The sequence below is a fragment of the Molothrus aeneus genome, chromosome Z, assembly GCF_037042795.1.
Source record: "Molothrus aeneus isolate 106 chromosome Z, BPBGC_Maene_1.0, whole genome shotgun sequence".
Lineage (NCBI taxonomy): Eukaryota > Metazoa > Chordata > Aves > Passeriformes > Icteridae > Molothrus > Molothrus aeneus.
In genome coordinates this window covers 67161793-67182379 of record NC_089680.1, presented here as the reverse complement: position 1 = coordinate 67182379, position 20587 = coordinate 67161793, and the positions used below count along the sequence as shown (strand labels likewise).

Genomic DNA, 20587 nt, shown 5'->3' with positions numbered 1-20587 from the left:
TGTTATCTACAATTTCCTATGCAATGTTCAAAAGCTTTACCTGCAGACTGCTGTTTATCTGGCATTAAATGATATTTTTTTTGGCCTTAGAAAAACTTCACATCTCATAAAACACCAAAAAAGTACTTTGAACTTCTTCAGTCCTTCCATTTGAAATATCCTGAACTACTTCACTAACACCAATGACGTAGTATTTTGTGACACAGTTTGTATGAGTGTATATGGAACAGAGCACTTGTGTTTTCAGTGCTTATGAAATAACTGAATTATGCAAGTTATTATTGACAAAAGTCAGACTCAAGCATACATATCTTTGCAGATCAGTGTCTCCTGGATCCAAATTACTTTATCCAGTAATAAAAGAATAGAGTGCAGATAGCATGCCAGCCCTTGCATTTTGCTAATGGAGCATATTTAAAAGGGGTCAGTCTTTCCTCACCTACCAAAAAAAAAAACTTTAACGGACAGAAAAAATATGTCAGAAAAAGCAGTGGGAGGAAAGTTTCATTCCTTTTTATATTCTTCCCCAAAATGCAGGCTTGAAAATTGCACAAAAAGAAGGGCTTGTTTCTACATTCCCTGAAGGTGTTTGCCCGGAAAAGATGAATGGTGAAAGACTTCAGAGCTGGAAGGAAAGGCAGGCATACACGAACACTGTGACAGCTGCCAACAATCTATGGCTTGCTTCACAGAAGGGCCTGAATATCCATGTTCTGAGTGCAAATTACAGCAGTGGACTAACAGGAGATATTAACAGCACCATAATGTAGCAAAGGCAAGAGGAAACAATTATGAACAATTAATTAACCAATTATTCTGCCCCCACCCCAAAATGGACTCTTTCTCAGTGGCAGAAATACTAAATACTCCAGTCTCATTTTTGCTTTACTTACTAAATCCTTGGCATTCAGAGACACATCATCCCACCAGGGGGACACAAAGTCATATTCACAGCTCAGGATTCTCTTAAACATATACTGATCTCCCCTTTCATCATAAAATGGTTCAAAGCCACAAAGTCTGAAAGGATAAAAAAGAAATTAATTAATCAAAGTTTAATTAGTCTTGGGTTGTTATAAACAGTTCATGGTAGTATTTTTCCCTGCTTTGTGTCCTGTAGATCACTTTGGGAAACCATTCCTGGATGTACTCATGAACTCCTAATTCTACCTAACAGAGAGAAATGTGGTCATAAGTATTCTTAAACACTGGGAAAGGTTTTTCTAACTGTAATTTTTCTATTTTCATATGTTGGAACTATTAATATAGGATCATAGAGCATTTATCAGAATCCCTGTAACTCTTGCCAGAGGAAGAGGAATTAGCTGAGGAAACCCATCTTACACATGAAGTTAAAGTTTTTATATATCCAGTTAGGAATGATTTTTAGACATGTTCATCCCTGTACTTTTTTCCATCCTATCAGCCACAATATGTAAAAACCTTTGTTAAGTTTTCATGATTAGGCCTCATCTTTACTTAGGTAACCTACATACAATCTAGAAGTCTTGTGATCTCACTAATGACTGCATTTATAAATATATTGAATAATACAGATCCCAGCAGAGATCCACACCGCTGGCCTCAGGGAAAGCAGACTCATAGATGTGGTTTCCATTTGTATAATGTCCTTTTTTTATCGCTTCACTGCACTTTAATCACGCCTGCACACATAATCAGATTTTTTAAAGTGAATTTCCTATTCAGCCAGTATGTGATCTGAGCTTGACAGAGAAAGGCTATGTCCTCCTCTGCTTCCAGAAAATGCAACAAGCAGTAAGATGATGAGAGGAAAACAACAGCAGATCATAATGATCAAGACAGCAACAAATCTAGAAAAGCCTTACATTTTAACTTGTTTTTGTATTTTTAAACACAATGTGCTTACTGTTTTGAAAAAGGAGGCTGAGATTCAAGGAAGAAATGTGGTTTTGGGAGTGGTGCATAACCGTGGGTGGAACAGCTGCATCAAATTCCACTGCTGAAGAGGAGAAACACCTCATTGCAAGCACATTCTGGGCACATTATTTTTCCAAGTCTGGCAGAGGTGCATTAAAACACAAGGATCTAGCCTCAAAACCTTGTGCTTCAGTAGGTGGTGGGCAGGCAGAGCCCCTCTGCTGCTCCTGTTTGCTGTCTCTCCCATCACCATTTCTGGGTTGGCAGCAGGTCCCTGCTGTCCCATGGAACACCCCTGAGCAGCTCCCCTCACTGGCTCAGCCCAAACTGCCTTTTGGATCTGGCTAACCTATGACAGTAAGAACCTGCTAAAGTCTTGCTGTGACTGTGCTGGAAGCCTCCTAAGTGAGTTTTCTGTTTTCACTGTAACTCACTATTACCTATTGCTTTCCTACCAACAATTTCAATAGATATAGTTCTAGTTAAAAATCCACTTCAGCAGAGAGTATTTTTTTTTTTTTTTGCTACATGCCAAAATAGATAAGTAAATCTAGAGGTGTGGTTTCAAATTAGATCAATTGAATCAGTGCAAAACCTCGTGTGGCTGCTCTTGATTTTATTTTATTTTGAAATAACATTTTATTATTCTGATTCACTTTAAATCAGGTACTTATAAATAAAGGAAAAGTCAATGTAAGCAGCTTAAAAAACTACTAAAAAAGACCAGATTGGGTCTCGTGTCCTTTTAAGTAAGTTAGTGAAATAACATCCTTAATTAAATCCACGCAATTTTAACTATTGGCAAAGAGTTTGTATTTTTTGACCACTGTCTGCATCTCAAACATGCAGAAGGATTTCTACCTGCTTTAGGAATAGAAAAAAGACTGCTCCTCTTGACTTTTAGAACTATACATGTGGCTTCCCTTAAATTATGGTAGTTTAAGGTAGTCAATGGGTCTTAATATAATTTGCCTCAGGAAAAATTGTTCTGTCAAAATATGTGTCGGTTTTTTTTTTTAATCAAATGTAAGTCCACTTTGATTAATGGCAAGATACAGTTTTATGCAGATCCTCTGTAACATGGTTTTTAACTCTTACATCCACTTCATTTTAGGGGGACATACAGGAATGGTGGGGATTTTTTTGTCTCTATGTAAGTGGAACTGAACTATGAGATGGAGACATGAAACATTGTCCTCTGGGCTCCAGGATTAATGACTTAGTAATTTTACATGTACCTTTCTGGTCTCAGTTTCTAATCCATCAGACATATTGATTCCCAAAGCTTTACACACAATAGAAGAGTTTTAAATGTGGAGTACTGTTAAAGCTAAATGGAAGAGACAGCCAGGTGGATTTTTGCATCTTGTTCCTGTAGATCAAATTGGATTTTGAGGTGGGAGTGGGACAGGATTAGAAGGAGGAAAAATGGAAGAGTATCTGTAGTCATGGAAGAGTATTTGTAGTCCATCCAGGGCAGGAGCCCACACGCTTACATTTACACTCACACACTTGTAGAGGTTTAGTGTGGCTTGGGAGCATCCCCTGAAGAGCTGGAAGGTTTTGAGAAGATGCATATAGAAAATGCCAGATATTTAGGTAGGAACTGTTTGGAGTTTGTTGGAGCTTGCTTACACTTGAAAATAAGTTCTGCTTAAGAAAGGCTCTTAGTTTTAAGCGCAGTAACTTCATTAGGCCTTGAGTAACTAGGAAAGGCCATAACTTAATCTAGGTGGCTTTGTAAAGGGACAACAAAAGTCATCTCTCCAGTCTTAGGGACCGCCTTGCTGGCAAGTTTCATATCTCTCTGCCATGAGTGGAAATCTTAGAAGTGACAAGAAATGAGGACCTGGCAGGCAATATCTGAGATGTGATCTTCAACACAAAGTCTGAATCTTAAACCAGACCATGACACAAAGATACACGCATTTAAAAGGAGCAGATAACAAGATGGGAAATAGGAATATTGTAGTCTATTATTTACAGGTACCAAAAAGGGGACCTTTGAATTATTTGAGGTTTATGTGCAGAAGAAAAGATGAATGTTTTCTGGCATTACTATCAGCATGTATGTATATTCTTACATGGACTTTTAGTATAAACACTAGAGAATATAATTTTTTCTTTGCAAAAGATAAAAATAACTATGTTATTCCACACTGTACTTGCTGGACATAGCAAGTAGTAGGGGAGGGATAATCGCCCACATGTATAAAATCCTCCATATCTTTAAGTTACATGTATAAAATGCTATTTTCTTCCCACAAAAGGCATCCTAGAAATATTGTATATTACTACACAAGCCATCTACATATTGTCATTGCCAAGGGTCTAAATTAAGTCTCATAATTATTCTCCCATAAAGGAGGTAGTCAATACATCATATGCAATTTTCCTTCTCAATAACGTTCCTTTGAAAGATTCAATCAATACAATAAAGTAATTGTAATTCTTACCAATTGAATCATGACTAACCACAATAAGACTTAGACACAAATGCCTACTTAAACACAAGTGTTTGGAACTTTTGTTCTATACTCATTCACATTAGTAGCATGATTCTGCACAGGTCTTGCTGTTGTTCAGGAAGAAGTGTTATAGTTATCAAATATTTAGACTGACTGTTTTGCCATGTTCCTCTAGGATTTGACTTACTTCAGTAAGGTTAGGAATACAATAAGTAAAGTTCAGGATCTTGTCTTTTCCAACACCACAGCCCATATTATAATGATATCCTGTGGATGCTAAAAAGTGAACTTCTCTTTGTCAACATTTGCACTTACAGGATGTAGGTGATAATCCCCAGGGACCACATGTCCACCTCAGGGCCATAGGCACATCCCCGTAGTATCTCTGGTGCTGCAGAGGACAAAACACTTGTCAATAACACAACACTTGCGTGAGGAAATAATAGCTACAAAATCAATCAAAGTCCATGCACAGTTGTGTCTGTTATAAAAAATTAGGACTGCCCATTTAAGCCCTTAATTAGACAAATGATTCCCTTCACGGAATACAAAACAAGAGAAGTCATGTCCAAGCAGAGCCAGAATGAAATGAGAAGTGTACTTTGGTTTCAAATTGTATTTTATGTTTGTGGAAGGAACCACAGAAAGCTACAGCAGTGCTGGAGCTGCAATGTGACCAATAAGGTGGTGCTTTAACTTCAGTATTTTACTTAGTGTTTTTATAAATACATCAACAACAAAAATGTGGCCAATGAAAATCTCCATCCTTGATTGGATGCAGAGGCAAACACTGGAACCAAGGCTGAGGAAAAGGCTCAGATGCCTTCTTTGCCTCAGACCTCAACAGTAAGGCCTGATTATCCTCAGGGAACCAGCCCCAGCTGGCAGACAGGGACAGAGAGCAGAACAGACCCTGTGCAGTCCAGGAGGAGGGAGGCAGTGACCTGCTGAGCCACTGAGACATTCACAAGTCCATGGAACCAGGTGGGATTCATCCAAGGGTGCTGAGGGAGCTGGAGAAGGAGCTTGCCAAGCTGCTCTGCCTCACTGATCATCAATCCTATCTAACTGGGAAGGTCCCAGATGATTTGGAGGTTGACTAATGTGATGTCCATCCACAAGAAGGGCAGGAAAATGGATGCAGGGAAGTACAGGCCTGTGAGCCAGACCGTGGTGCCAGGGAAGATGATGGAGAAGATCATTTTGGATGCAATCACATGGCAAATATAGTGCAGGGGATCAAGCACAGCCAGCAGGGGTTTGGGAATGGCACATCCTGCCTGACCAACCTGATCGCCTTTCATGAGCAGGTGACCTGCCCAGTGCTGGGACCAGTCCTGTTTTGCATCTTTATCCTGGTCTGGATGAGGGGATCGAGGGTATCCTCAGTCAGTTTACAAAGGACACCAAGTCAGGTGGGGATTTGTAAAGTTATACAGAAGGATGTGGAAGGTTGGATCCATGAGACAAGGCCAGAGGCATGAGTTTCAATGAGATTGAATGTCAGCCCTGCCTTGGGACACAATAACCTCCTTCAGTGCTACAGGCTGGGGGCAGAGTGGCTGGAAAACTGCTCAGCAGGAAAGGACCTGGGTGTGCTGGTTGACAGTGGCTGAACACGAGCCAGTTGTGCCCAGGTGGCCAAGAAGGCAGAGGGCATCCTGGCCTGTGTCAGCAACAGTGGGGCAGTAACCATCCCCCCTGTACTGGGCACCAGTGAGGTCACACATCAAATGTTGTGTCCAATTTGGGGCCCCTTACAACTAGGAGGGCCTTGAGGGGCTGGAGCCTGTCCAGAGAAGGGCAAAGAAATTGGTGAAGGTATAGAGAAAAAATCCAAAGAAGAGCAGCTGAAGGAAGTGTGAGTGTTCAGCCTGGAGAAGAGGAGACTCAGGGAGTCTCTGCAACCACTTGGGTGGAGGTTGTAGTGGGGTGAGAGTTGGCTTCCACTCCCATGTAACCATGATAGGTCAAGAGAAAATGGCTCAAGCTTCACTAGGGCAAGTTCAGATTGGACATTAAGCAGGATTTTCTCACAGGAAGGGTGGTTAAGCATTGAAAGAGGCTGCCAAGGGAGATGGTAGAGTCATCATCCCTGGAGACGTTCAAGAAAAAACTGGACGTGGCCCTTAGTGAGCATGGTGGCATGCAGTCAAAGGTTGGACTTAACAATATTGGAGGTCTTTTCCAACCTTAACCTTAGAGTCATCATCCTTGGAGGTGTTCAAGAAAAAGTGGACATAGCCCTTAGTGAGCATGGTGCTATGCAGTCAAAGTTTGGACTTAAGTCTTGGAAGCCTTTCCAACCTTAATGGTTCTATGAGACTATTTACTTGGCACTTCATTTAGGCTTTATTTTTGCTATTCTGTTTTAACTGGAAGGAAAGACAGACCATTTCAGGCAGTTGGTTCTGCTGCTGTGAGGAGCAGACGGAAAGGCCAGGCAGTTTTGGGGGATTCCAGCTCTGCAGCAGTAAAGAGGAGTCAATGTCTGCCTAAGCAGCTTGACAGGCACAGCTTGAGGACCCTGGTTGCCCTGGATCTGTGAGGCACATGGGATGACTGCCACATTTCTGGAGCACAGTGGGCTGGCTGTACCTACGAACATCAATGCAATCTCTTCCCTTCCCACACTATACTTGCACAGCCATGAACAGAAGGGCTTTTAGTATTTTTTTAAGATTTCCAGAAGTTTGCTTTTGGTGAATGGATTTGTCTGACAGAATTGCGTTAGTTTAGATGTTGCCTGTAACAGACTGATCATGAATCACTGCTTTGCACTGGCTTGATTTTTTGTGTTACTCTCAGAAATCACTTATGCTCTTCTTGTTAAGTTCACTGAAGGTACGGCATTGCAGTAAACTAAGTTCTCTGTGATCATCTTCTTGCCTTCAGTCCTCTGCATCAATCTGTACATCCCAAGGACAACAGATTGTCAAGTCTTGATGCCAAAGTGTTCAGAATCGAGTATGTGTTTTTATTGCTGTGTCCTTTCTGGAGAAGCTACTGTTAGATGGGTGGGCAGGATGTGGGAGCTGGCAGCCCGGAACCATCAATTATTCATAGTTTAATTTGGCATTTAAACAGTATTTCTCCTGGGTTTCCTCCAATTCTGGAAAGTAATGCTTGAATGTTTTCTGGTCACCAGGACTTCTGCACAGTTAGTTAACTTGAATTGTAAATCAAGGATTGCTATAGGCACATAACTACAGGCATAGAGCTCTTTTCTTCCCTTCCCTGCAGAAATATTCAGCTTCAATCCTTCCTACCCAGTCGACACAACTCTAGAGCTCTTCTACAGGAATAAGCCTTATCCTGTTTTTAAGCACTAACCACTAACTATGGATGTGTGGCATTGGTACTATAATTTCACAAGAGAAGACAACCAGAACATTAACAGCTAATATGTGAAAACATTTTATGAAACTAACTGGACTGGAGTTAGGTGCTGCTCTGAAGCAGACTTGGCCTGTGTGTGTGCTTTGCAGGCAATGTCATACAAGATAATGGACAGTGACAATGTCACCTGAATTGCATTATCAGTTGCTCTACGAGGTAAGAGAGTGATCTCACATCTTCTGCAGTGCCCTCTTGCCTTTGAATCTACAGTCATAAAAGCAAATATAAGTAACAAAACAACATACCACAGTACCCTGGAGTTCCACAAACTGTCTTCATGGTCACATGATCTTCCACAATCTTGGAAAGTCCAAAGTCAGCTGTTAAGATGGTTTGGGAATATTAATGTTCTTACTCCCTGTAATAGTGTGGGGTTTTATGTTGTATATGCAATTAAACAAACATTTATACATTAAATGAATGGTATTGACATTTCCATAAGTAAGCATTGATTTAATGAATCTACTCATGCTGCAATCCAGAGGTAAAATTTCCTGTACAAATGAGTATTCCTGGCTCTTGCTTGACAGAAATGTAGCTTGTATTTTATTCTGAAAACTACACAAAGCCAGTGCAGTGGGAGGCCTAAGGGCATACAAGCAGAGATGCAAAAATATATTCTAGGTATATATTCAGTTTCCACTCTATGTGTAATCCAATAAAATTATCAGAACTATTTTGGGTTGCTTTTTTAGTCAAGGGTCAAAGTGTGCAGTCTCTGCAAGACAAAATCTCAACAGTATTTTGATAGAAGGCTTTTAGAGGCATAAAGATGGTGACAGAAGAAGTATTGATCATCCTTTCTCCAATGTTCCACCCTGAATTATCATTCACAGAGTGAGGGCCTTTGTGACAATACACACTGTACTTGCATGACTTCATAAAAGTAACAAAAATTGAAGTGTTCACAACACTTTTTTCACCAAAAATAAACTGAGCTTATTCAAATTGACTTATTCTTAGATAATGAAAATCAGCTTTGTCTTAAAAGTGCAAAATAAAGGACTTGATTTTGTTTTGTAAGACTGAATATAAAAGGGAATGTTCTAACTCCAACTCAAGATCAGGATAAAAATAGGTCACTTTTTCCTAAATGGCTATCCTTTTTGCATTATAATTTATCTAATTAGAAATACAGTTTACTTTTATAAACACAGCCACTCATTGTAAATTGAATTTCAATTTAAACAGGGCAATAACCTTATCAAAAAGATGAAGAATCATGGCATTTAGGAAATGTTTCAAAAGCCCTACACACTCTGGATGGTATTGCATTAAATTATCAAGTTTAGAGCCTTTCCAGGAAAGATTAGAAGTAGGATAAGATATAAAATACCATCACCCTGAGAGCCAAGATGTTCCTAGAAATTTATACAAAATTGCTTGAGGCCACTTCATGGAAATTTGGATCCAGAAAACCATTATGATCACCAGCCTGATGAACGTGGAAACACTCCTAAGGGAGCACCAGGTAGTATTTTCAAACTCAGAAGGGTTGCACAGATGATCCTTGTTGCTCAAGCAAAAAACTAGGCATGCCCAACATTTTTGGAGGTCATACCCCTTGGAAGTGTCTGCCATCTACAGCAGAATTGGCACAATAGATTCCTGATCAGGAGAGCCTTGCTCCTCCTTGCCCCCTCTATGGGGCTGACCATACTTCAGAGAGTTTCCCTGTGCTCTTTGCAAAGATCTCTGCATCTCCCTCAAACCTGCCCTTAAAACAGAAGCCAGCCTTGCTCAGTTTGCCTTCTGCCACTTATCTGCACATTTTTATTTTCACATCAGTGTGTCTTTCCTCTTAAGGTACTAGTTTAAAAGAAAAAAAGGGGCATAGAAGTGGTGCACAGACCTTTATGCTGTTCTCATGATTCTTCTTGTTCCCAGTGCTTTAATCTCTGCTATGTTCCACACAATTTTGGCAATGAATGCTCTAAGCAAGCATCTAGTTTTGCATTGGTTTTGAAACCATCATTAACAGCTGTGCTTCTGAAGTAACATGCTGTTCATTAAGCACTGGCTTCAAATAGGGTGATCATGAGGTGCACATACTCCAAACATCAGTTAGCACATACTACTGATGCAAAGGCATCAGGGAAGCAGATATTTAATGCTGCTCACCAATTTTTAATGGTGCATCTGGTGCTGGTGTTGCATAGAGTAGATTTTCTGGCTTCAGGTCTCGATGCACAATCCCATTTGCATGCAGATACTAAGAAAGAGAAAATCAAAGCACGTAAGTGAGAATGGTCAAGCATGAGTTGACATCTTTCTAATTCTCTATAGCAGCAGATTAATATTTTCTCTGTGTGTGAAACAGAGTTACTTCACTAATTTTCAGCAGCTCTTTTCTCTGCAAACTTGCTCAGCATAGGATCCTTGGATTCATGCTGTAATCTGTAATGAATAGGAAAATAAAATTTGGGAAGGCAAAGATAACATCATGTTCATTTGGGAACAAAAACATGTCAGAAAGTATCCTTGAATTTTAATACAGCAGTAGCTCCTAAGAAGCCATCTGATAGATGATGAGATGCCAAAGTCTGGCTCAGAGGAAGGTAGTTTCTGCACATTATAACATTCTCAGAGATAGGAAAATGGCCATGTAACTATTAAACAATTAAATACACGTATTTGAGTAGAAAGGATGCAGTAGTTGTCCTGGGTCAACTACAATTCTTAGGGTCCCTTGGTGCAGATTTTCTACAAGTTTTAAAACCACTCAACGGGAAAGTTCCAAAAATCCATCTGTCTTGCCAAAGGACATGCAAATCCACTCACTATTGAATTCCTGCCATGCACTAATGGAAAGAAAAATTTCTAGAACGTATGGCTTCCACTTATACTGCTATGGATAGAAATAGAAAAAATATAATATACAATATACTGATAGACAAAATGGATAAACTAGTGAGAGAAAATCTGTATTGCTCGTTGATAAAATATTCACACAAAACTCTGAAGTCTTAGAAGAGAATTGCTGAAAGGTAGAATCACATTATCTTATTCAAAAGTCTCCTGTTATACATTTTAATAGTATCTCTCAGCTGTGTTTTCACTACCAAAAAACCCTAGTCTCTGTGTATATTTATCCAGGAAATGACAAATGGTTGAATATTCACCTAGACAATACAGCTATAGTAATGTACACTTGAGTTAGCATCTGAGGTGAATTCTTGACTGTGTATCTCCTATAAATTGCCAGTGATTAAACAACATTAAGAAGGAATACATTGCTCTGTCCTTTGGCATTGTTTTAGTGACACTGTGTGTTTTTCACAAGTGTTTTTTCTCACAGTCCAATAAGTGTTCTTTATTGACTTTCTCTGCAATCCTAAAGCCATAGGATTTGTCATGATGTGGCTTTTAGAGATCAGCCAAAGACTCTCACCTTACTTCACAGAGAAATTTAAATGTTTGTTCCATCTGTTTTCCACAGTGAGCTAACTAATCAATTATTCAAGGTAAAAACAGCCAACAACATATGGAAACAGATGGATAGTACACTGCTACATCATGTAATGTAGCCACAAAGTGGATTATGTAGCCACATCTGCATGCCTGTAAACAATCATGTCCACCCTCCATAAAAATATATCTTCATCATGCCAGACATAACTGTAGCAAAGATGCTCCCACAGCAGAGCAGTGATGTGTTTGACATGCAGAGGTGACACCAAAAGCCATCAGACTGGAGTGGACAGAAAAAGATGTCTGAACTAATCTGTGTTCATGTGCTGAAAATCAGTTTAGCTACCTCTAAGGAGTGAGAAGGATCAAACATTTCATGATCTGATGGAAAACAGACACTGCCAATTCATCTGCATAGAAAGTCCTTGACCAAATTTGTGCAGAGGAATGTTCCAGCCAAGTTTGCAGTCTTTTAGCAGGTCCTTTTTACCACGTGCACATAATCCTAAAAACATTTTATGCTGTGAGGCTGAAAACATAGAAATTTTCTTTTCTTTCCAGAAACACATTTTTGTGGGAGGGAATTTTGGGAAAAACTTTAGGAGAAGCTGTTCAACTTTTCCTCCCTTTTAAGTCATAAAATGGTTCGTGGGGCTCCTTCTCAGACACAGAACCATAACTGAGAACATTTGCTAACCACTCCTGTGCCTGATGACTGACTGACTTTTTAACTAATTGAACTTGGAGTGTAAACTGGTTTTTTTGTTACAAATTTACAAAACCTCAGGTAGGAAATTTCTTTCCCCTGTCCAAACCACCATTTGTATAAAACTTACACATAGCGGTGCCCAACAAATGAAAATTGCCTCAATAACTTAACCCATGCCTTTCAAAGATTGTCACTACAGTAATCTGAGCTCTCTCTCTCATGTGCCCTCATCACAACACCTGCACCTATTCCCTCTTCACCATACCTCCCCTATATTCCCAGCATCTAATCCAGCATTCCTGCCCAGACGTAGTAACTCCTCTGTCATCTCTTTGCAGCCCACATAAATCCTGCCATTGTTACACCCTAAAATCAGTCCTTGCTGCTCTTTCCTCTCTCATCCTTTGTTTCTCTTGCTTGATTTCATACTTGGACTGGGACAAGACGTGTAAGGCCAGGGACGCCTCATGCTGCCAGGTCCTGGCTTTAACAGCTACTGTTCTCAGCTTGTATTTTCATAATACATCAAATTTTTTGGAGTATTGCCAATAGGGTCAACAGCTTTGTTGTGAACTAGCAGACAGAAGGACAACATGGATAAAAACCCCAAAACCAACCCAACAAAAAACCCCCAGTGGTTTTATGGACATGGATGTCCCATTCTTTATGGAAGTATTATTTAGGCTTGTGGATCCCTAGGTCTCTGAGGGGATAGATAGCTGGTTGTACTTCTGTACAAGGTGTCTGCCTCCAAACAGCCTTGGTAATGGTCTCTAGCAGATGCAGTGACCTCCTGTCCTCCAGCCTGGGCCACCTGTCACTCACTGACAGCATTTCCGGCTCCACAACCCTCTTGCAACACTGTCCCTTCTCAGCACTGCTCCCTTAGTTAGTAGATACCCTGGGACTGACCTATTTCCAAATTTTCATCAGTCCCATTCTCCCTGTGTAGTGTTAGAGCTCCAGGCAGTATTGAAGGAATACCAATTGGTCTTGTAGAAATATGAACAGTATGAGCTAAAGGATCTTGGTTTAGAAACAGATTTAGTTAAATTAGCATAATCCACTTTGTATAACACTTATCTCAATTTATATGTGCTTTATTTTGATTGCTCTCGCTTTATTTCTCATATACTGATTTTAATGAAAGTTATGTTCCTTTGCATAACTTCAAAGACTTTCCTAGTTTGTAGTATAGAGCTGGGCATTGTGCATTTCCACTGTTAGACAGGTGCTCTACTAATTATATGTTATGTCTCTTAATGACTAAGTTATATGATCAAATGAGAGGATCTGGGCCCAGGTATCATGCAAGAACTCACTTTACAAACCTAGGCATTACTGATTTACATCACTTTTCCCACATAAAATATATGGATAAGATTTGGAAAATAGTTTATATCTGTGGCTGGATGTAGAGTTTGCAAATGTATAGCACTGCAGGACACTTTAACAGGGCATGCACATTAAAATGTGATCATGATGCGGTACTCTCACTGTAGCTAAAATATTCAGTTTTCACTTTCTTCAGATTTTCAATAGAGAATGCCAGCCAATAAAAAATCACAAAGACTTCTCAGGTAATCTGGGAGAAAAGTTTTATAACAAAATTTAGTAGCACAGTCTTATTACTCTTGGGTAAACTTTGAGGTCAGACTCATCATGACACTATGTTGTACTGAGTTTGATATACAGGTGCTTCTCTGCAGGACCTGCTTAAAAATGAAGACAGCCTTCATCTCAGCCTTTACTCCTGGGGTACACAACAGGAATTCATGACTGAGCAACTTCCATGACTCTAACTATGACTGCAACAGAAAGACTTTTTTTTCTTTTTTTTTTTCTTTCCCTCTAAGCTTTTTTTCCAAAAAGCTCTCACTCTGATGCATGAAAGTTTCTTTTGGTCTTTGTTTTGTTGTTTAATAATTCAGGCATCTATCTAACTTGAAAGATTCTATGACAAAAGGACAAATATAAACTGCTTAACACTTTGGCCCTATCCCTTAATTTTATTTATGGCACCCATTACACAGAACTGTAGAAAAGTAGGGCTGTAATGAACCTGAATGATCTATTCCTCTCTATGCTCCTTGGCAGCATCAATTACACCTACAACAGTTGTTTGTTCAATTTATTCCTGCAGGCCTCTGCTATTAGAGACTTTAGAATTTCCCCAAGCAATTTATTGCAGGGCTGTGCTTTTCTGACTGTTACAAAGTACTTCCCTGCAACTCACCTGAATTTTGACTAGAGCAGATGAAGCCCATTGCTTTGTTTCCTATGTATGGAAGAGGCAGAAAGTAGATTTTGTCCTTGTTTTGCAAGAGCCTTTTGAATGCTTGTTATCATGCACGCAATTATTCTTCTCTCTCAGATTGCAGGACTTTTGTTTGGTCAGTCTTTTCTAGACTTGTGGTCATTCTTGTTTTCTCCTACAGGAAAGTATCAACTTGCACTAATGTGTTGAAAATGCAAAAATGCATTCCAGTAGTTGTGGCCTGAAAAATTTTGTAAAATGTATTAATAAATGTATTTGTCATTAATTTCCAACATATGCCACTCCTGTCTGCCTGTTGATCCAGTGTAACCTTCAAGCCCTTTCTCTTTTTTTCCACTGCCCTGACTGAACAAAAAGGGCATTGAATTTTAGCAATATTATTTTATTCCTAATCCTACTCTGCAACATATTTGCAGCTTTCTCCAATTTTATGGTGTATAGAATTTTTTTAAGTGGATCTTCTATTCTATCATATGAGGTTAGCAACAAAAAACACTAGAAAAGCAGAGCAGGCAAGGTTTCTCCTGAACTTCCACTTTTGCTCTTCTGATACACATTCTCTCAGTAGAGACAACCAGTCTCTAACCAGCTTAAAGCCACATAACCTTGATAATATTTTAATAATTTATTGTAAAACTGTCAGATGAGTCAAGTACTGAAAGCTTCATTTATGTCAAGATTGATTTGTCATGGCCTGATCTGAACAAAATCCTGCCTTCCTCGTGTCCTCCATTCCTTGTTATTCCCCAGGTGTCCCATATTCTTTTCTTCATTATTTACTTCAAATTTCTGGGGGGAGTGAAGTTAATTCCTTCCTTCTTCCTCTGGAAGTGAGTACTGAATATATCTGCTTCACTGCCCAGCCGATACTGGATGTGAGTGTTATCTATTACATCTATTTTAGGCTTAAAAATCTTGCTCTTTAAAGACTGTACCATGCAGGTCACTGGGTGCAAAGAATTTAAAAAAAATCTAAATTATTTGAATACATTCTGAAGTTAATTTTTAGTAATTTTTCTTATTGTAGGCTCATCCTTTACAGCTTATTCACTGCTATTAAATGTGCTAGACATCTGAGTATAGCTCAACACTTATGGAAACTAGCAGGAAAAAAAAAGACAGAAACAGTGCTTCCTTCTAGACATCTTTCAATAGGTCTCCTTCACCTGTAGCACTTATGGGGAGGATCGAACTCACTACCCCTCTTGTCTCATTCTAGATTCTTTCTCATTTTCTGCCTTGGCCTTCTTGGCTTCAGCCTTTGAATTCCTGCTGTTATTCAAAGCCAGGCATGAAGACCCTGACCGGTTCTCTGCTTCCACCTGTGTCAGTGTTTAACTCCAGGATGGGCTCTTTCTGAGCAGTGATCTTCATTCGAGGACTGATGATGGCAGATTTCTGTGTGCATTAGCAGCGGGGAGAAGTCTGTTGTCTGATGTGGCTGGTGCAGTGATTTCATTACAGCAATTTCTGTCCAGGATGCTGATAATGTGACAGCCATGATCATGAATACCAGATTCACTCATGTTTTCAAAAGGAAAATTTCCACCAGTTTCATTGCTGGATAGAATATATTTAGGACTCGCATGTTGACTTTATTACAAAACCAGGACAGTAAGGTTTTAAACCAAAGCCAGCATTGGACATTTTCTGCTATAAATGCAGTCATTACACGCATAAGGAACTGAAATCAGGGACTTTTTTTGCTCTCTTTTCAGGAATGTCTAGACTTATAATTAAGCTCGTTCTTTGGCCCTCACAAAAGCTGCACAGAAGAGTGTCATTGCATAATGAAAGCTACTGCACAGTAATTTGGTTTGATTACAGCCATATATTGCTTGAATAAGGCTTGGTTAATTGATGCTGATTTTGCATCAGTTAAGAGGAAGCTTAAATAAATTTTCAATAAACTAGAAGGATATTGGGAAAAAAAAATCCTGTTTTCTAGTCCTAGGAAGGTGAGTCAGCTCACCTTATACAGGTAGAATGGGAAAGCCAGTCTCCATCTATGTGGTGTCTAAAATCACCATTCAGCACAGACCTTACAGAGCACAGAGAAATATTCAAAATGCATCACTGAAAATGTACCTGGAATCCTACATTCCATGTTGGTGCAGACTTTAGAAAACAAGACACATGCAGCTTGGAGGAATTGAGAGATATCTAAAATGTTATAGTTAATGAGGACCTCTGCACTATTACAATCTCACGCGTGTATTAGCCAATTTGCAATTCACAGGTCCAACAAGTGCACAGAAGTTACAGATTGATAAGAGGATATGGTATGTGACCTGGAACTACTATAGGCTTATCCTAGGCCAAACCAGGCAGTTCTTCTGCATCTCAGTTTCTACATTTTTGAAACTGTTGAGGTATATAAGCTGCACAGATGTCAGAGTGAAACATGCAGAGGGAATGGGGACACATAATAATTTGTTTTTGAAATGGCGCTGCTACCAGTGAAATCTATGTAAAATTCCCCTACTTCAAAATTTTCAGACTTTATTTAAAATATATATAGTAATATGACAGCCTGTTCCTGTTCTATTTATCCCTTAGGCAGCACATAACTTTAAATGCAGAACAGGACATGAAATCCTATATGCTTTGGCTATGGAAATTGAATAGTTTATTTGTGCTGATTATGGGAAAGTGCATTTATCTAACTCTGTTGCTTACATGGTAAAAAAATTGTTTAGGGTTAAGTTTTTTCTGTACAAAATAGAACAAAAGGATAGAAATATTTTTGAATATACAGGAATTGTTTTAGGAGGTCTTGCAGAGGTATATGTTAGAATTCCTGCTTAAAAAGCTTAAAAAAAAAGTCACCAAATAAAACCCACCATCAATGGTAATTTCAGAACCCAGCTCCACATGCATCAGCAAAGCCTCAGTAATAAAGTATGAGATCAAGTTACAGTTATATACACATCAATATCTCCTCTTTGCCACCTTTCCTTTCTGGTAGTCACACTGGTTTTGAGACTGAATAAACAGAGGTCCACTTCATCACCATAACAGATGAAACCACTATCAATTTATTTTCTGGATGTATTATTTCAGCAAGTTATGGAATTCAGTGTCTGGATCACAACAAAACAGAGACCTAGAAAGGTCACAAATAATGAAAGTTCCTCCAAACAGAGGAGCTGTTGCAGATTGCAGATTTCAGAAATCTGAGTCTTTGCACTTGTCCTCCTTTTACTGGCTGCTCTGGGAAATAGGAGTATGCCATTATGTTTGCTACTTGAGAAACTGACTTCCAAATATTTTCATAAAATATCCATTAACCTAGTCAGATTCATTTAACTGAACATTGTTTTAGTGGAACAAAGAATATTTGCCTTTGTATTTAGCATAAGTATGCACTAAGACAACTAATTTGATTTATAATTTCAGATAATAAATCTTTGTATTATGAAAAAGAATGAAGAAATGCATCAGCATAGATGAATAAATCCAAATCTCATTATTTTCTTTGCTGATCTACGATATTCAGAGTTATGAGATAGGTCAGAAAGGAGGTTTTAAATTAAGCAGTTGGGTTATATAAAGTTTCAACTGCATTCCCCACAATTAATTTTCTTTTACATTTGGAAGCTTTTTTTTTTTTTTTTAACATTCTAGCTTTTAGGAGAGTAAAGCAGCCTTAGGGATGACGACACTACACCAGGTGTGGTGACAGCAAACCATGTACAGTAATTTCTGTACAATCTGACATATGTAGGAGATGGTAACACACACACCTTCCCACACAACTCCCAAATGAGCGGGCTTTGTGCAGAGAGCTGTCTGCAGTGGCATGAAATTCTCCTCTTAAGTTGTAAGTAGGCCACAGCATCAGAGTAGCTAGAAGAGCTTTGATATAGTGGCTTTTTCTCTACATCCATCCAGAACAGCCACCTACCTGCAGAATTCAGAGAAGAATTAACATACATTTACCATGTTGCTCACACAGCCACTCTGCTGAATTTTCTTTTTTTGTTGTTTTGGGGTGTTTTTATTGTTGTTGTTTGTTTGGTTTGTTGGTGTTTTTGGTTTTTTTTCTGTTCTGCAGGTCTGGGGTACAGAAGAGAAAGATGATGCATCTTCTCCTGCAATTGCCAGACCCCTCATGTAGGAAAATCTTCCCACTGCAGTCTCCACACAGATTGGGCACCTTCCCAGTGCCTGCCCCTCTCCAGTTTCATAGGGAAAAGGTGAAGAATATATTTTGTTCTGGGAAAACTCAGTCGTTTATGGTGAAATTCAAAAGAGTCATTGTAATAAATGTAGGGTAATGCCACAAAATTGCAGTGGGCAGAGCTGAACAGCTGTGACTCGATCGGTCAGGCCTGCTGAGGTACAGTACACTACTTCATGAGGTGCAAAAAAAACCCAGGAGAGTTAAACTCCCCCCCCCAAACCAGCACCGTTCTTAAAACAAAAGCCAAAACCTGGCAATGCAGTTCTTCCTTGGTACAAGCACCTATTTCATCTAGTTTTATTCAGCTCACAGAACCTCTCTGCTCAATTTACTTAACTCAACAAAGCTCTTACAACCAACCCTCCACAGTGTGCTGAGGTTTTATGGTTTGTACAGAGATCAGAAGACAAAAAGCATCACAATCACATTGCATTCTACCACTTTGCTGGGCTCACTGTCTTCACCATCTTTTAGTTTATTGACCACAGTCAATAACTTTATAAACAAACAAACAAACAAACAAACAAATCCCTAATAAGCAAGAGTTTTTAATTAACTTCAAGACATGAAAAATATTTAAATAGCATAAGAGATGGAACTATTTAAGACTTACCTACAAAAAAAAACTTTCAAAAACTTTGTGAACACGCAAATGTGTCTTTGTAAAGTAATGCAACTACAGCAAATTTGAGAGGAAGCAGGGAGGAATTTTATAAAATTGAGTTTCTACCTTTTAGCCAATGGCATAAATCTACAGAAAGGCTTTTATCAATCTGCTATCCCTATATGGAAAGAAAAATTCAGCAAGATCACTGCAATTCTAGCAAATTTAAAACTTAAATTCTCTATTTAAATTTAAAACTTAGATTCTCTATTCTGAGCAGGTTATTGAAAAGCAAGTACTGTTCTTGCAAGCCAGTAATGTCTTTAGTTCTGCCTCTGGGAAATTGAAAAACATACAAATGAAAACCAATCTAGAATAAATCTAAAGCTGCTGTCAATGATATCTGGGGCTAGGTCCGGTCCCAGTAATGAAATCATCAGAGAGACATTTAGCTAATGGAAAACTATTTCTGGCAGCATTAGGTTTCACTGACCACAGGGATTCACAAGCCACAGTTCTAGGATACTGTAACAGGGCCATAATGCAATACCCTAATTAGCCACAGGTGCACGTCTGTTCATTCAGAACCAACATATTTTAGTTTTCTTGCAAGAAATTGCTTGTTTTGCATTCCAATCAAAGCACTAAATTTCATTTTGATTATTTTTTCTCCTTTTTTTAAGAGGGATATTTCATAAAGTAATGTAGATCTTAAATGAGTAAGTTAGTTTTTAGCGTGTGTTCTTGAACAAGCAGATTTTGTTCTGCCTGTACTGTACACTACAAAACTAAGCCATGTCAGGAAGTGCTCCTGGGTGCCAGTACTCAATTGTCTACATTGTTCAAATGTTTAGAAAAGTCCTGGGTAAATTAGTACTGATCAAAACAACACCCTGTTTCTCAAGTAAAGGGTATTCCCACCAAGCAATTTGAATCTGGACATTTTTTTGGCAGGCTGGCGCTGGCACAATTTAATGGCATGGATATTGTCTGTAAAAAGCCAGCTGTCATTGCTGACAGCGAATGACTGTTTTGGTAGAGTCAGACTTAAATAGTTTCAAAGGTGAAATTTCAGTGTAATAAACCAAAGAGGATGAAATTTCTCTTGTCCATCCATGAAATTCTCATTCCAAAATATGCATTTTAAAAAAGTCTGTAATTTTTAATGCATCATTTTATCTATGGGATATTCATAATCCTGCATTTGAATTCTTCTTTATGCATAAATAACACACAGATGTTGTTTTGTGTTATATTATACTGCTTAGCTTGAATGGTCAAGTTTGGCCTACACTGGCATCACTTGTTAAGCCTAATATTGACCACACATTTAAGCTGCATAAACCATATTATTAAAAAAAGAATAATCTTCTTTTACTTCTGTTACAGACTTTTTACAAAATGTAATTTTAAACAGCTTAGCCCTCAAGGAGTACATGTATGCAAGAGCCTCCACTCATTCATTTTCTAGATGTGAGTCCTCAGCCTGTGCAATACAAATGCCAACATCAGTCTTTGAGGTGCCATTACATTAAACCACAAGGGGGGTGAGGCAAACTGAGACTGATCTCAGCCTCACAGAACTGTGACACATGCACTCTTCTATTCTGAAATCAGGAAGGAAAATAAAATA

The 20587-nt window shown here is 38.9% G+C and overlaps 1 protein-coding gene across 2 annotated transcripts in view; it reads right to left on the bottom strand.

Moving 5' to 3' along the window:
* CAMK4 (calcium/calmodulin dependent protein kinase IV) overlaps positions 1–20587 on the bottom strand; it is a 139772-nt gene that overhangs the window by 5531 nt on the left and 113654 nt on the right. For both annotated transcript variants that reach the window (XM_066569562.1, XM_066569563.1), the window contains 4 exons: positions 9888–9978; positions 8012–8086; positions 4683–4758; positions 894–1020 (listed from right to left, as the gene is read on the bottom strand). In XM_066569562.1, coding sequence (XP_066425659.1) covers positions 894–1020; positions 4683–4758; positions 8012–8086; positions 9888–9978 — 369 coding nt within the window. The remainder of the gene's footprint in view (positions 1–893; positions 1021–4682; positions 4759–8011; positions 8087–9887; positions 9979–20587) is intronic.